This window comes from Rana temporaria, chromosome 1 (assembly GCF_905171775.1).
Source record: "Rana temporaria chromosome 1, aRanTem1.1, whole genome shotgun sequence".
Taxonomy (NCBI): domain Eukaryota; kingdom Metazoa; phylum Chordata; class Amphibia; order Anura; family Ranidae; genus Rana; species Rana temporaria.
Genome location: NC_053489.1, coordinates 179,133,474 through 179,150,461, shown reverse-complemented (window position 1 = coordinate 179,150,461; position 16,988 = coordinate 179,133,474). Strand labels below are relative to the sequence as shown.

Sequence of the window (16,988 nt, the reverse complement as noted above, 5' to 3'; positions counted from 1 at the left end):
TGTAAAAAAATACATTTTTCCTCTTTCCCTTTTTTCAAATAAATATATTAAGTTCTGCTTTTCAGCGAACAGGTGGAGCTCTGTTTTGTTGGCTTTATTGATTTACTCAGAAGTCAATGAGTTGTCAGAACATAAATTAAGGAGCTGCAAAGCAAGCAGTATCTGCCAAATATTTTTAGTTAAGCCATAGTACTCTGAGAATCTTTTGTTGTGTATTAAATATTTCGTAAAAACATATATAAAACATATATAAAATAACAGTTTAAAAACCGTATAAACCTGAAACAAAACAACCAAATAAGAACTGACTTAAATCCATTATAGTTTCCCTTTAAAGCAGAGCTCCATGAAAAAAAATGTCTCTCCCATGCCGTGGGGTTATGCCCGCACTGCTTGGTTTAAAGATTGGCTATACTTTCCCGATCCTTTGATCCCCTGGAAAACCACTCTCCCACATCTAGGACTATTCCTACCATCCTCACGTCCAGAGCAGGCCTATGGGTGTGATGATGTCAGCAACAGTCTATTCACAAGACTGCTAGCTTGCAGGGGGACAGAAGTGGCGGAAACTGATCTTGCGCCAGGAGGATTGGCGGATTAGGTAAGTATATCTCTGCTCTGCAGTCCCCTAGACAAAAATGAGAAGTTAACCCATGCAGTGAGAGATTAATTCCCCCCCCCCCCTTCCCCGAAGTGCCTGGATGTACCTGAAACTGTTGCGATCTTTGCTTTTAAAAATTCAGGTCCACTTTAAGGTTCATACTCATTTCCGTTGTCAGAGGCCTCTCTGCTGTTTTGAAAATTATCATGGGACACCAGGAGTTTAAGATTAGAATATTACACTTTTCTACCGGCCTCGTTCACACCATGGTAAGTTTTTCTGCGTGCGTTCTGCAAGCGCACAAAAAAAAATCAATGTTTCTCTATTTGCCCTGTTTACACCACAACGTGCAGATTTTTTCTGTGAAGGAATATGCAATGTGTATGCAGTTTTCTGCACAGGAAAAAAAAAATTGTGACTTCAACATTGGTGTGAATAGGGCACATAACTGATGTGCATGAAAATTGATGTTAACGTGCATGTAAACTGATGTAAACTCATGTCCCTGCAAATGAAATCTGCGCTGTTTTCCCATCAGTTTCCATGCAGGTATGGTGTGAACAAGCCCTTAAAGAGGTATTCAACCCAAAAGCAAATTTATTGTATTGCAGCTTACCAATTCTTAGAAGTGGTGGCTGCATTATTTCTTTCTTTCTTCTTCTTTTTTTTTTTTTTTAAGGCTTTCTCTCCTTTTTTACCTGGTGATCCGCCCAGTAAGTTAACAAGCTCCCTTGCAGATTTTAAAGTTAGAGGGATGAGACAAACCATTTACCACTGACCAGGGATGCTTACAATGATTGGCTTTTATTTATTTGTGTAAAACCTTTATCCTAAAAGTAAACAAAAAAATGTTTCTGTAACTGCTTATAAAGTGTAAGCTGGAGTTTGGCCTCAATTTGTTAGTCTATCTAAATCTGATAGTACATCCAACACTCGCTGCCCCCCAGATTAACAATGTTGCTGTCCAAAGTTAGAAGCACTCCAATACAGGAGGTGTGGTGCTGGTCAGATCACCAGGCGAAAAAATCCTAAAATGAAAACGAATGGTAAGCTGCATTATATTAAATTTTTGGGTTTACTACCGCTTTAAGTTACTTGAGGAAACGCAAGTCTACTCTGCCCACAATAATCAGGTTTAAGCTGTTGCTATCTGGACCAATTTAGAAAATAAAAGAAGAGACCGGATTGTTAAGGTAAAACGAAAAAAAAAATTCTACCTCCGTACCACAGATAAACCCCAATAATCAGAATTGTGCAGATGTATACAGGGATTATCCTGTGTCAGTACTCCAAGTGCCTCCGCTGCCTCCATTTTGGGTTGATGAATAAGTACTCTATAATAAATAGTCATTAATCGCAATTAAAATCTTGCAATTAGGTGACACATCTATAAAAAGTGTAATCACAGCTTGTGTGTTTGGCAGATAGAGCGATGCTATTCATTTGGAACTCAACATATTGGACTTCTCAGCAATAATCACTGTTTTGCAGAAAACTGGTGCAATGGTTTATTATACTGTACTGTGGGTTTTTAGCCATATGTCAGTCTGAGGCATCAGACAGAACCCATGTCCCCCCCCCCCCCCCCTTCTCCAGCCATGTGTGAAAGTGGAATGATACACATCTGCTAAGTTTAAGTATGCGACACTCTGTGTGCCAAGATGACAAGCTCAAGCCGCTGACTGACAGGAACTCTCTGTGCCATGTGCTGATGTATCGCACTACTTGCTGACATGAATCTTTGCCCTTTTCACATTAGGAGCTGACCCAAGAGCATGATGAAAAGAAAGCACAATACGACAGCTGTGCGGCTGGCCTGGAAAGTAACTGCTCCAAGCTAGAGCAGGTAACATTTTCTTTAACTAATTACAATAAACAGGGTCCCTCTTTGCCCTGAAAGCATGTGCAGCCCTTTTAAATTGTGCATAAAGATGTGATTTGAGTATCCCATTGGTGAAATATTTAACGGCTGATTGTGTGGATCATAACATTCTTTATAGTCCCTGGCTTTTTTTAAAGCTGAGAAAAATCTAGCTTTGAGTGGATTGGTTGTGAATTGAATCTCTCGCTAGTTTTTAATTTATCCTGAGAACTCCACTGTCAACATCTTTCCACCAGAGATCCCAGCTCTGCTTGTCCACAAAGGGCCATTACTAATGAAAATATTAGTGCCTGGCTTTGTTCAGAATGTAGAATAATGGAGAAATCAATTGTGACTGTGCAACATCACAATCTGACCTAGATGCAAGCTTACCGCATTGAGTACTTCAGAGATATTGTAACACATTAGATGACTGAACTTAGTTTTCTACCCAAAACTAAAATATATTTTTAGATAATATATATCTTTATTTAATAGGTTAAGGCCCCTTTCACACAAGCTGTCTGATCTGGTCAGTTTTTCAGGCAGACCTGATGGGACCCTCCAGTCTCCCATATGGAGCGGTGGATGTCAGCGGTGACATGTCCGCTGACACCCACCACTACCTGATCCGATCCTGTCTGCAAGATCCAGATAGATGGTGGTCCTATTTTCCATCCGTCTGGCAGATTGGATTGGATATGAGCGAATGAAAACGGACAGGTGGTCTGTTTTCACCTGATTTCCCCATAGAGGAGAGTGGAACTGGGTCCGTCTCCACTGTGCACAGTGAGCAGAGACAGACCTGTTATCTGCCTGCTCAGCGGGTATCAGCAAAGCTACCCCCAACTGAGCAAGCGGAATCCATATAATGGAGGCGCCCGTGTGAAAGGGGCCTAAAAAATAAAGCAGAAAAAGCTTGGTTGCACACTAACCCAGTGAAGCCAATAAAAGAACAGATGGTGGCAGTATAGTCACCCTAAAAAAAAGTTATTGGATAGAATTGATTAATGCACACATCATATTAGTTTCTTTCTTATATCTAAAGACTCTAGCTCCCACCTGTGAATTGTTTTCGTTTCTAAAATTCAGAAGTTGAAAAAAAAAATGTTCAGGTACTGTATTATCATGTATGCAAGGTCAAGGCATAAGGGAAAATCATCTGTATCCATTGTACTTGTATGATTTTAAATAAAAATAACTTACTAGTTTGCATCTACTGTGTGTTATAAAACTTTAGGCTTGAGTCACATATATGTGAATTTGATGCAATTTTTAACCACATTCGATTTGCATAACATGTGAATTTAGACCGTCTTTTAATTAGGCTGGTTCTCACGTGTCCAGGGCGCCCCCGTTCCACTTCTAAAAAGGGTCCTTTGTTATTTTGGGTCCGGTTTAGGCGCGGATTGCTCTCCTACAACAGGAGTCGACACCCTTTATCTAATATGTATTGGCCAGCACTAAAAACAGTTTTGACAAAAATCTGGTCCTAAAGTCTTGAAAATTTGCATCAGAACTGCATCAAAAATTCACCTGAACCCCTGAATGAATGTTTTTTCTATTCACAGCGAGAAAGAACGGACATACAATTTGCACTGGACATGTGTGAACCTAGCCTAAAGCTACCCTGCATACTAAATATTGCCTGGCGTACGGAGAGTAGGTTTTCACAGAACTTTGTATCAGAAGGCTAAATTCAGGAAAGGCCTGCTAAATTTCCCAGCAATCACTCAGATTAAAATGAAGGACTTTAGCGCAGATCCTGGTTGGCATTAGCATGTCACCAACTGAACTTTATTCATGAAGTAGTGGTTTACTTCTGTGGACCATTGTACTGTATTTTGTTTTTCTAACCCTCGCTATTCTATCATAGGAAGTCCGAGGTCTTCAGGAGGAATGCAGTCAAGGAGAGAGTCAATATCATTACATAAACTTGATAATAAAGGTTAGAAAGTGGCTGCTTGTTAAAATGATTTTCTGTGATTATGGACACATGTAGTTACCCTGTATTATTTATTAGATTGCTGAAGTACAGATACAACGGGCAGCCGATGAGATGAAGGCCTATGTCTCTCCAGATGCTCAGGAAAGGAAGAAAGCTCTCAGGTTTGTTTAATCAACCCTCTTCATATTTTGGTTTTAGATACATAAATGGATTGGGCATCGTATACATGGTTATGCACTTAATGTGCATTAGATACTGTTTTCCCTAACATGTTTAAATTGAATCTTCTGGTTTAATAGTGTAAATCTTTACTGTGATCAGGTCCCTTTGTACATTAATTAATGGGATTTATTCTATAGCGGAAAAACCCTAAACAGGTTCAAATATAAATTCCTAAGTTAGAAATAAAGGAGCCATCATTTACAGTAGGATTCTTTTATATATTTTTTTAGCTGTAATATATTTTTCTCTGTATAATAGCATTTTTCTGCATTGGAAGTCCCTTATGTAAATATGAAAATGTGGGTGAGATTACTGCGCTTACCAGAATAATGTAAAATGTAAAAAGCAGCCAACATGGACAAAATTGGAGCAAAATGTGAAACATAGTGTAGCGCTAAAATAATAACAATACAATGAGCATCGTGTGCAATATATCATAAAGTGCCTATAAGTCATAAAACAGGTTTTATGACTTTATGCGCACTGTATGATATATTGCACACGATACTCATTTCACTTTATGTAAATATACCAGCACATAGACTATTCTCAATGCGAACACTAATCCAAGAACATTCCTTTTAGGTCTTTTAGGCCTTGTACACACGATAGGTTAACCAGAGAACAACGGTCTGAAGGACCGTTTTCATCGGTCAAAACCGATCGTGTGTGGGCCCCATAGGTTAAAAAAAAAGCCAACTTGCTTTAAAATTAACCTATGCATTGCTAACCGATAGGTCAAAACCCATCGTTGGTAGGCACGACTATCGGTTAAAAACCTGCGCATGCTCAGAATCAAGTCGACGCATGCTTGGAAGCATTGAACTTAGTTTTTTTCAGCACGTCGTTGTGTTTTACGTCACCACGTTCTGACACGATCGGTTATTTTAACCTGTGGTGTGTAGGCGTGACGTACCATCAGTCAGCTTCATCGGTTAACCTAAGACAACGGTCCTTCAAACCGTTGTCATCTGGTTAACCTATAGTGTGTACAGGGCTTAAGACCTCATTAGCATGAGAATAGTGGTTCAGCATATGAGTATGTAGAAAAAGTTGAACTCTTTAATTAAAATAATATATTTTACAAAAAGCTGAACTGTCATTTCTAAATAATAAGTGCTCTCAAATGATATACAGTAATCATATGCACATCATGGCCTAATTGGTTCAAGCAGAAAGATAACTAAGGGGTTTAACAGGGTCTGTGGAATCTATATCGTGATACAGATGAACATAGACTGAGGGGACAAGTCATGAGAAGGTCCTACTGAAACATAGAACCCACCCTACCCTTTATATCTGTCTGCACAAAAGAATATTGTAACAATACGTAGGATTAACCTCTTCTGAACAAGTACTGGTGGATAGGGTTCATATACTGTACATCAAGCCTAATAAATTCCCATATATTTTTAACAAGCTTTACTTGGTCGTTTTTCGAGTTAAATTGATTATGTTAAAGGGACAGTTCATCCAAAAGTGATATTTATCTGTGGAGCCTGATGGGTTAAGTTAGCCCCAGACCTTTGAGATGTCTCCACCAAGAAGATCTCCCTATCACAATTATTCTTCTGTTTCTGTCCACCTGAGTGATTGGGGTTCACCTCAATCTTTGTGTGTTCCAACTGCTCCTGCTGCATTCTCCTTTATGTTATAATAAATAAAAAATGTGGAAACCCCTCATAATGTCCACAGCAGGGATGCAGTTCTAGGAAACCAAGCACAGAGAAATACACCATTAGAGTCCCTGGGAGATGTCTGAAATCATCAGGTGGTTTTAGCGTCTACAAAAATTCAAAGAAGTTCAGTTGTGAGTGCACTGGATATTTAAACTATGGAGCGCATCTATAGAAGTATTTATTTTTTATTTTGCGTCTCATTTTCTAAAAAATGTTCATCCCGATTTGCGTTCCCTTTATTTATGTTAAGGGTTCACTTAAGACCACATAAAAGACAATTTCATATAGTTATCAAGATTAAAATTGATCTCATTTCTAATGTGACTTCAAATTTTCCATTATAAAAATGCATCCATCATGTGAGCACTGACAGACTGTGAACTGTGTATTTTGGTATCTAAATTTAGAACATTTTTGAATCTATGAGGCATTCTTTCCGTGGTCAGAATTATAAATAGTAATACAAGAAATCTAAATAATACCACAACAGATTGTCCCAACTACTTGTTCCACAGTCATATTATACAACATGGATCTTCCTAGTTTTACTGTATAGAGTGGCTAAAGATGTGAAGGGGTTGTAGATATAACGGACAGTATATGGCATGATTCACAGTTGTAAATGAAACTAAGAATTCATATGGGAAACATGAATGGGGCAATGGCTGGAAGCCTTGATCTCTGTACCAAAATACTGTGTAACTCAAGTGTAAGAAGTACAAAAAGTGAAAAAATTGCCATTAGCAACCTGTACAATTCCATTTGCCATTTGCCATTGTAATGATATTATCAAGAAGTCTAAATTTGGATGAAGACCAGAGAAAAGACTGGACAGCCGCACTTCCACGAAATTTCTTAAAAAGTTGCTTTTAATTGTAAAAAATGGAAACAGCACGTTTCGCACTGGGCTATCAGCGCTTAGTCATAGATAAATTTGGATGATTTGAAGTATTGGCCAGCACTATGTTTTTTGTTCCAGGTTTTAAACATTGAGATTACTGTGTATTTCATATTCTTTGAGGCCGGGTTCACACCTATGCGAATTGGTTGTGGCTTAAATCCGCATCCAATTCGCATAACATTATAAAATACATTGATTTCAATGAAGCTGGTTCACGTATGTGCGATGCATTCGCACTGCTGAAAAAACGTGTGCGTTTTTTAGGCATTGCGGTGTGGCTCAGGTGCAAATTCAGGCCCATTATCTTCTATGGGCACGCATCTGATTCGCACATGTGTTCATTTCTCATCAGGATTTCTCTCATTCTCCTCAATACACTTTCCCCCTCCCCTCTCCCAGGTCTCCAAATTCGCAGCTAATCTGCAGCTAAAACGCAGTGGATCCGCTGAACAGCTGATAGAGAACTTTGCAAAAACAACGGAGCTCAAAAACGCAACGCACTAGTGTGAATCCGGCCTTAATATTTTTTGAAAAATAAGTACACTTTCTGTGATCCTCCTACCCCGCATCCTTGACCTACAATTAAAGTGGTATTAAACCCAAAAGCAAAAATGTATTGCAACTTACCAGTTATTAGATGTGGTGGCTGCATTTGTTTTCTTTTTCAGGCTTTCTTTATTTTATTTATCCCCCCGAATGCATGCTTAACTTGATGTTAGAGCCATGGCATGCTGTAATGTTGACAGCCCTGAAATCTCCCTACTACTGGCCATGCCTGCACAGTTAATCACGGCAGTATTTTTAAGGTTCAATAAAGATTTATTGAGGTTTTTAGATAGTATAAAAGAAACAGAACATGGTGCGGTCGAGGGCCCGACACAGGGTGGCCCAGGTCCGAAAACATAAAACGTGCAACATATTTAATCCTTATTACATAAGGCATGAAACAAAACAGGCAGTCATTGCAGTAGAATACATGCATCGCAAATCTCACTACTTAAAGGGTGTGGCCCCAGTCTATGTAAGGCCCCCCTCCGTCCTGGGCGCCCCCATGGGATCCATCTGCGTCCAGGCCCAGGGGGGTGGGAGGGTTCAAATCGACCAATGTAGTGAAGTGGCCAAAACTGCCAAATACACTGATACAAAACTCGAACAATGCGAGAATGCTAGAGTACAAGTAAATGACCGTGTGCATCAGTAGGATTGTGCTAAGGTGTCACCATGAGATAGCTGAAGAGTCAGCCAGAAAAAGAAACAAAAGAAAGGAAAGAAGTAAAAAGAAAAGGAAGGGGAGATGGGGAAGGGGTGTGGGAAGCGATGTGCTCGGCCTCCAGCAGGAGTACGACAATATGTCCCTGACCGACTCTCCTGGTAGATGTCCAGGGAAGAGTGTAAAGCCTATTACCTAAGTTGGAAGGGAGCCCCCCGTGTTGTTTCCATAGCTAGCCCTTGGTCCTCAGGTGGACCCTACAGGGGCGACCCTGTCTTTGAGTTTATTCGAGGTGGAGTATTGTCTCCAGACACTCCAAGTAAAGGAAAATTTAGCATATCTATCCAGAGACCTAGCCTGCATTTCCTCCATAAGCATGATACCGTTCATTTCGTTTATCCATTCTATGATGGAGGGGGAGGACGACGACCTCCAGTGCCTGGAAATCAGCTGTCTCCCAGCGCTCAAACAAAACCTCAGGAGGGAATTTTTCTGGAACTTGATGGTACCCGGTAGAATGGAGAGAAGGGCTATGAACGGGGAGGGAGCAAGCGGTTTTCCATAAAGGTCCGAGTAGATTGAGAAAATTTGGGCCCAAAACGGGCGTATCTTATCGCATTCCCACCAAATGTGGCTGTACGTACCTTTGGCTGCAGTGCATCTCCAGCACGAGTCCGGGGTCGAGGGAAACATGATCCTGAGGGTGGTCGGGACCCGGTACCATCGTGAAAGTACTTTGTAATTTTTTTCCTGCGCATAACTCGATATGGATGACTTATGCGTGAAAAAGAAGGCCTTACGCCACTCTGCCTCACTAATGACTCTCCCCAGCTCCTCCGACCAAGCCAACGTGAATGAAGGGGGGGCACTGTGTGTGTGACCTAGCACCAATTTGTAGATCAAAGAGAGGGTATGTCTCTGTGGGGAGGAAAAGGAGCAAAGTTGTTCAAATTCTGTCAGTGGTCTGTGGGCTTGTCTCGACCTGTGAAGTGTCTTGCAATAGGCCGTCAGGTGTAGTTGGGTGAGCCAAGTCGTTCTCGGGGAAGCTGACGTCGGGGTCGACACAAGGGAACCTGTGGCAGGGTTAACGAAGCTTCGTGCCGTGGGCCAGTCTTGCCTGCGGTGGCCAGCCAGGGAGTGGAGGCCTCCACCCTCCGGTAGGTCTGGATTATCAAAAATAGGGGTCAATGGGCTAGGGTCCGTAGAAAGGGCATATGTTTCCCTCCTGCGGTACCATAAAGCCAGGGCATCCCTAGTTAGGGGGGATATCCCCGCCAAGGCTCGGTGGGACGAGGCATGGCCCCAAAGAAGGGCTCTCAGGTCCGACGAGGACATATCCTGTTCCACACGCACTGCCACCTTACCCAGCGGGTGAGGGAACCACTCAAGAATCCGGGAGAGTACCGCCGAAGCGTGATAGAGTTCAAAATCTGGGAGACCTGCTCCCCCGTTCAACATTGGGCAGCACAGGAGTTTATGTTTCAGCCTAGGTCGGCTACGTCTCCATGCAAACTGAATGGCCATGGATCGTACCGTACGAAAAAAAGTTGAAGGGAGGGCTATTGGAAGGGCCTGGAACAGATACAGAAGTTTGGGCAATATATCCATCTTAAGCGTACTCATACGTCCAAACCACGACACCGGCAGATCCATACGGGCCTCCATGAGGTGTCGAAGTTTGGCGAGGAGCGGGCTGTAGTTTAGGGCAAAGATGTCTGATAATTGGTGCGGGACTGCCGTCCCGAGATAAGAAATTGATTTCTCCTTCCAATGGAAGGAGAAATTGGGCTTGAGGGTGGCTAAAGTGGAAGGCGGGAGGGAGAGGTTCAGAGCCTCTGTTTTGGACAGGTTCAATTTGTAGTTACTCAGCGCGCCAAACCTTTCAATTTCAGCCAAAATTGAGGGGATGCTGGTGTGGGGTTGGGTGACATACAGGAGTAAATCATCTGCATATAGAGAGAGCTTACAGTGGGAAGAGGGCGTTTGGATCCCTTGGATTTTCGGGTTTGCTCTAATTGCCTGAGCTAAGTGCTCAATCACGAGGGCAAAGAGAAGGGGGGAAAGGGGGCAACCTTGCCTGGTGCCGTTTTTGATGGATAGCGTATTGGATTGTATTCCATTGACCAAGACGGTGGCAGTGGGGGAGGAGTACAAGGATTTGATGCGGGCCAGCATCTTAGGGCCTAGGCCTATTTGAGCCAGGGTGGAATACAAGAACTGCCAACTGACCCGATCGAATGCCTTCTCGGCATCACAGGAAAGGAGACACGCAGGGATTTTATGGTTTTGGGCATAAGCTATGAGGTGTATCGTTTTGGTGGTGTTGTCCCTGGCCTCGCGGCCAGGGACAAACCCCACTTGGTCTCCATGGATGATATCTGGGAGCAACGGAGATATTCGGTCGGCCAATAGTTTAGCGAAAAGTTTCAGGTCTACGTTTAGGAGGGATATGGGCCTGTAATTTGCGCAAGAGGATGGGTCTTTACCGGGTTTGGGCAGGACTGCTATTTGGGCCAGAAGGAGGGCAGGAGAAGGGGAAGCGCCATCATCTATGGCGTTGAAGGCTTTCGTCATGAGGGGGGCCAGTTGAGGTGCAAACGTTTTGTAGAAACGTGGGGTGAACCCATCGGGGCCAGGGCTTTTACCGTTTTTGAGCTTTTTAATTGCTGAAAGGAAGTCCTCCACCAAAATAGGGGATTCCAGTTCCTCAGCGGAAGAGTCGGGGACCGTCGGGAGGGCCGTTTCTGTAATATATGTGAGCAAGTCGCTCGGGGCGTCAGGGGGGTGCGCAGAGGGCATGGGCGTTGAAGAGGGAAGGTCATAAAGGGCTGCGTAGAACTGTCGAAATTCTTCGGCAATAGCTGTGTTAGTCTGCAGTTTGCCTTTGTCAGGAGAAACAATCAGGGGGATGTGTTTTCTGCTTAGGCGTGGTTGCAGGGTGTTCGCTAGCAGCCGTCCACATTTGTTTGCCTGGGAGTAATGCGTAAAGCGCCCCTTATCCCTGGCCACCAAAGAGCGTTCAGCAAAAATCTGCAACAGATCTCGCCTGGCGTTAGCCAGATCAACCAACATGGTCGGATCCGGGGAGCGCTTGTGTGAGTCCTCGAGGGACGTGATAGTAGTGAGGAGACGGGTAATGTCCGCCGACCTAGCTTTTTTTAGCCTAGACCCGTGTTGTATGAACTTGCCCCGGAGGACACATTTAAGGGCCTCCCATTTCGTCAGTTGGTTCGTATCGTCCCGGGCATGGTCAGAAACAAAATGCGAGATGGTCTGGATAATGTCCTCAGTGCACGCCAGGTCCGAAAGTAGGTTGTCGTTAAGCCGCCAGGAGGATCTAGGTTTTCGCGTGGGGGTCTTACCTAGTGCGACATGCACAGGTGCATGATCTGACCAAAGAGTGAGACCTATAGACGCACTAGGGGAGAGGTCCAGTAGGGATTGGGAAATGAGGATATAGTCCAGTCTGCTATAGGAGGAGTGTGCAGGGGAGTAGTATGTGTAGTCCCTATCTGTGGGATGCAAGACCCTCCATACATCAACAAGGGAGAGATCTGTAAAGATAGAGCGTAGCTTGGTCAGACTAGCTAAGGAGTGTGAGGACTTACCGGTCGACGAGTCCAAACGAGGCAGCAGGGCAACGTTGAAGTCACCGCCCAGGATCATGTTAGTCGTGCCGAACCTTCTGAGACGGGAGGTCATGGAGGAGAAGAACTGCAGTTGGTCCTGATTAGGAGAATAAACGTTAGCAACTGTGTAAATCACATTCTTATAAGACATTTTGAGAAAAATAAATCTCCCGGCTGGGTCCACATAGGAGTCCACAACATTTGGTGTAAAGGAGGCATGGAATGCAATAGAGACCCCCCTCGATTTTGCTGATGGGTTAGTACTATGGTACCATATAGGGTAATGTTTATGGGAAAGCTGTGGAATAGAATCAGACCTAAAATGGGTCTCCTGAAGGAGGAGGATTTGGGTACGGAGCTTATGGAAATGAAATACAATCTGTCTCCTCTTTTCAGGTGTATTAAACCCCCTACAGTTCAGGGACGAAACCGTCAAGCAATCAGAATTAGCCATTAGGGTAGCGCAGCACAAGGGGACAAGTACCTACCAGTGGGGAGCACACCGCTTCCGGAGGAGGGGGGTGGGAGAGAGAGGGTTGTGGGAAGGGGGGGACAGGGGAAAGAGGAGAGAGAAAGAGAGCAGAAGAAAAGACGGGCCAAACTGGCCACACTAATAGCGTTGCAAGCAACGGTTCAGCCATCGCCGTAAAGGCAGCTGAAAGGCCTAGGTTAGGGGTCGTGGGTAGTTCACGGGGAGAGCCCCGCGCACAACACACCAATACAATACACATCAAGAAAATAACGGCAAAATAAACAGTCATTACATGTCGTGGTGGGACCCCATGGGACTATGAAGTCATACATTTGTTCGTGCAAAGCGGGGAAGTAGTCCACCACCGAGCACTACATAGGTCAGCATCCCACAGCGTCCCAGCCACGACGGGTGGACACACCAGAACATAACAGTCGGCGATTTAAACAAAAAAGAGAAAATAAAACAGTTGAATAACTTGGTCAACCATCATAGGGAGAACAAACCCAAAGAAAAATGTGCAGAATGGGGAGGCCTGGAAGGGACGCCCGTCGGGTGGGTGGGTGTATGTTGGATCTACGCACCACCTGTGGGTGCTGAACAAAAAGAAAAAAAAGAAAATGGCCACCTTGATGAGGGGAGCCCCAGGCGGCAACCAGGGAAAAAAAAAAAAAAAAAAAAAGTGCACATGTAGAAATAATAGAATTGAAATGTACGGGGAATCCCAGATCCCTGGAACACAGGGTGTCCAGACCTCCCCAATGCACCCTCCCCATTAATAGTTCACAGCATAGCGTCCCCTCATACCCGAATCTCCCAACATGGGAGAACGTCCACGGGCCCAGTCCCATAAACAAGAGAAAAAAGAAAGGGCAATTTGGTAGTGGTCAGGCCTGGTCCCATCAGCCCGCTGAGGTGGTCGCAGAGGCCTCCGATCTGGAGCGTTTGGGTTTAGGTTTCTTGCTCTGCTTCTTCCAACCGGCGGAGGGTTGGAATCCAGGGGTAGCCGCCTGTAATGGCCAGTCGGGTAGAGATGTCATCGGGAGTTCGAAAGTCCCCAGAAATTTTGGGAGGTCACCCAGGGTGCGAAATACTGCGGATTTACCATCATGTGAGGCCGACAGCTGGAAAGGGAAGCCCCAGTGGTATTTGATCTGTTTGGCCTGGAGTGCCCCCGTGAGGGGCTTCAGGGCCCGGCGGAGATCTAGCGTGAGCTTGGAGACATCAGGCAACAGTTGTATGCGGGTCTCCTCAAAAAGGATGGGGTCCTGGGTGCGTGCTGCTTGCATTATAGCGTCCTTGACGGCGTAAAAATGGACCCTGCATATCACATCTCTGGGGTAGTTCGCGTTGGGGTTTCTGGGACCCAGGGCTCTGTGGACCCGATCCAGTTCTATTGCCTCCTCTTTGTCTTTCTGGAGGAGACCATTAAAGATGGCAATGACCACCGAGGCCAGGTCTTTCGTTTCCACCGCTTCAGGTAGGCCGCGGACACGAATATTATTTCGTCTGGCCCTATTCTCCTGTTCGTCCTGGGATAGCATGAGTTTTTGGATTTGTATAGTGTGGTCATTCAGTATGGCATCATGGGCTTGTAAAGTGGAAACATTTTCCTCCACGCTGCGTTCCACCTCCTCCAGCCTGGTTGTGACATCCCTGCGCAGCTCTGAGATCTCCTGTTTGTATGAGCGTTCCATTCGCTGAACGCAGGCCTCAAAATCATGCCTGGTGGGCAAGGCCTTGATGTAGGCCTCTAAGTCCCAGCTAACGTAGGAGCGGCGGGAGTCAGGTGAGCGGCTGCCAGAGTGGACCGAGCCTGCATCCGATTCCGGGGGAGAGACTGCCCTTTGTCTGGTCCTCATGGCAGAGGAAGAGCGCTGGGACGGGGTTCCCATCGGGGCCTTGTGTGTCCCCGCCGAGCGGGCCGCCGCCATCTTGGAGGAAGGGGTGCCGCGCTGTCCCGGGAGCAACTTGGGGAAGAAGCGGTCGATTTCCCCGTCCCTGCTCGAGTCGGTGTGGTGGTGACTGTCTCCCCCTCCCTTGCGACCCATCACCGACCTGTCTGGTGTGTCCGTGCGGTGATTCTAGCCATTCGTTAGGCAGAGTGTGCGGGAGCTCTCTGCACACACGTCCTACTCCTCCATGCGCTAGGCCACGCCCCACGGCAGTATTTTTAGACGAACAAAGACTTGGGGGGGGCCACACCCTAAAAAATGCATTCCATTAAAGATGGTGCTGCTATAAGACTATACAAGCGCACACTATTCATAGAATGAAAAATCCTGCTTCTCAACCATGGGAAAAACGCACTCCTCTTTATGGGAGAACGAAAAGAACTCCTCCTATAACTCAGGTGGACACTAATTAGAGGTAATAGTAATGATGAGGGGATGAGGTGCTCTAGCCCAAGTGATCTGGTCAGGACCCATATAACAGACAAACAAAGACTTGGGAGATAGGAGGAGTCCTTTTAGTTCTCCCATAAAGAGGAATGTATTTTTCCCATGGTTGGGAAGCAGGATCTTTCATTCTATGAATAGTGCAGGACCCACTGATAATGGGGTACTTTGACACAGTGGGCTTAAGCACTGTATGGCCATGTGGTGTGACCAAATATTTTTGCTTATTTGCTTAATATGTTTGGGTGCTTTAAATAGCCTTGCAGAATTTAAAAGTAATTTTTGTATGTGTGCACTGTAATCTTTTGTTCAGAATTTTTAGACTGTCTCTTAAGGCACCTCAAACCCCAGGCAATGGCCTCATAAAAATATTTGGGGATAGACTGCACATACACAGCTATCAACCTGGACTATAAATTTTAGGATTAAGGTAATTATGCAACTTGGACATTGATGGATGGGTTACTGTAGGTTAGGAGACTGAGCAGGAATAAGTGCATGTTATGTCCTTTAGGAGAAGCTTTGGATTACCAAAAATTAAGAAATCACTCCATTTTCAGTCTTCCCGGAGTAGAGAAAGGGAGACGGTCAGTCGCTGCTCTCTGCTGTGCCCCCTCCAGTGCTTACTGGAACTCCAGCTTAAGAAGAGGTGGGAGCAGCTTGGTCTGGCACTCAATCAAGAGCTGGGAGGCTGAGCCAGCTGTCAATCAGGCATCTTGGTGTATCCCGACAATTTGCTGGGATCCTTATAGAACCTGGAGTGGCTCTTTGACGTCATCTGACCGCGGGCTTTAGCCCACTGTTGGCTGATTCTGGGTCACAGAAAAGAAAGCAAGTAAGTGTACTCCTTTGAGCCAGAAGAGAAGTATGACCAAAAAAGCTTTGGCCATACTTTTCTTTTAAATAAATGTAGTTTGTCATACACCTAATTATTACATCTGCAAATATGTAAGTAGCCTTGAATTATGTTATTTTATTATTTAAATGCATATACACAAACTGATATACGGGCCAACGTATTTGTGTAGCATCTATTGTCATTTACCCACCCTTACCACGCTGCATAGCCAGAAAAGTCACACCTCTGGGAGTTTCTATTCTCATCCATCCCTTACACCACAGTGAAGGATGAGTCCATCCACGCCTGCCAGACCTCTGTAAATGTATTTTCACAACCTCTGGAGATATATGTGTGTCTCTATAAAAGGGGATCATGGAATTCACTAATCCCCAAATATACAGATAAACTGAAAATGCAATAAACTGATGCTGTGTCAATGTGCAAAAGTGAAATCGTATATCATAAAAAATTGTCCAATGACAATAGAAATAATGTGCATCACATATCACACTGATTGAAAGTCTTTTCAACTGTGCAAAAAAAAGATGCAAAAACAGGAGGGGGGAGGGAGGGAAAAAAGGATGTGTTGATAGCCTGTTGATAACCTTCAACAATCCTCACCTAGTGTGTTCTAGCCTCTCACCTCAGGAATAGACCCCAATGGGTCTAGTCATGCATCAAGATGTTGGATCCTGGTAAACTGTGCTGTCTTCCTCTTCAATGGAAATACCCCAGCGGGATAAGCGTTTTTTTTTTGTTTTGTGACTGCGACATTATAGCGGACACTTCGGACAATTTTGACACATTTTTGAGACCATTTAAAATGCATTGTTTATTGTGAAAATGACAATTGCAGTTTGAGAATTAACCACAGGGGGTGCTGATGGGGTTATGTGTGACTTGAAGTGTGTTTACAACTGTAGGGGGGTGTGGCTGTAGGTGTGACATCGATTGTGTCCCCCTATAAAAGGGATCACACGATCGATGATGCCGCCACAGTGAAGAACCGGAAAGCTGTGTTTACACATAGCTGTCCCCGTTTTTCAGCTCCGGGGACCGGTCGCGGGACTCTGGGTACTAGCACAGGACGTACCTGTACGTACATGTGCCCAGCCGTGCCATTCTGCCGACGCATATGTGCAGGAGGCGGTCTTTAAGTGGTTAAAATAGACAAAATAACATCTAAAAATGGCAAAGCCAGCAGCATACATGAAAAAACTTGTCA

At 44.6% G+C, this 16,988-nt stretch overlaps 1 protein-coding gene across 2 annotated transcripts in view; it reads left to right on the top strand.

Moving 5' to 3' along the window:
• The window catches only part of IFT81 (intraflagellar transport 81), a 234,244-nt gene that overhangs the window by 178,334 nt on the left and 38,922 nt on the right, over positions 1 to 16,988 (top strand). For both annotated transcript variants that reach the window (XM_040346783.1, XM_040346792.1), the window contains 3 exons: positions 2,361 to 2,447; positions 4,339 to 4,410; positions 4,486 to 4,571. In XM_040346783.1, the coding sequence (XP_040202717.1) occupies positions 2,361 to 2,447; positions 4,339 to 4,410; positions 4,486 to 4,571 (245 nt within the window). The remainder of the gene's footprint in view (positions 1 to 2,360; positions 2,448 to 4,338; positions 4,411 to 4,485; positions 4,572 to 16,988) is intronic.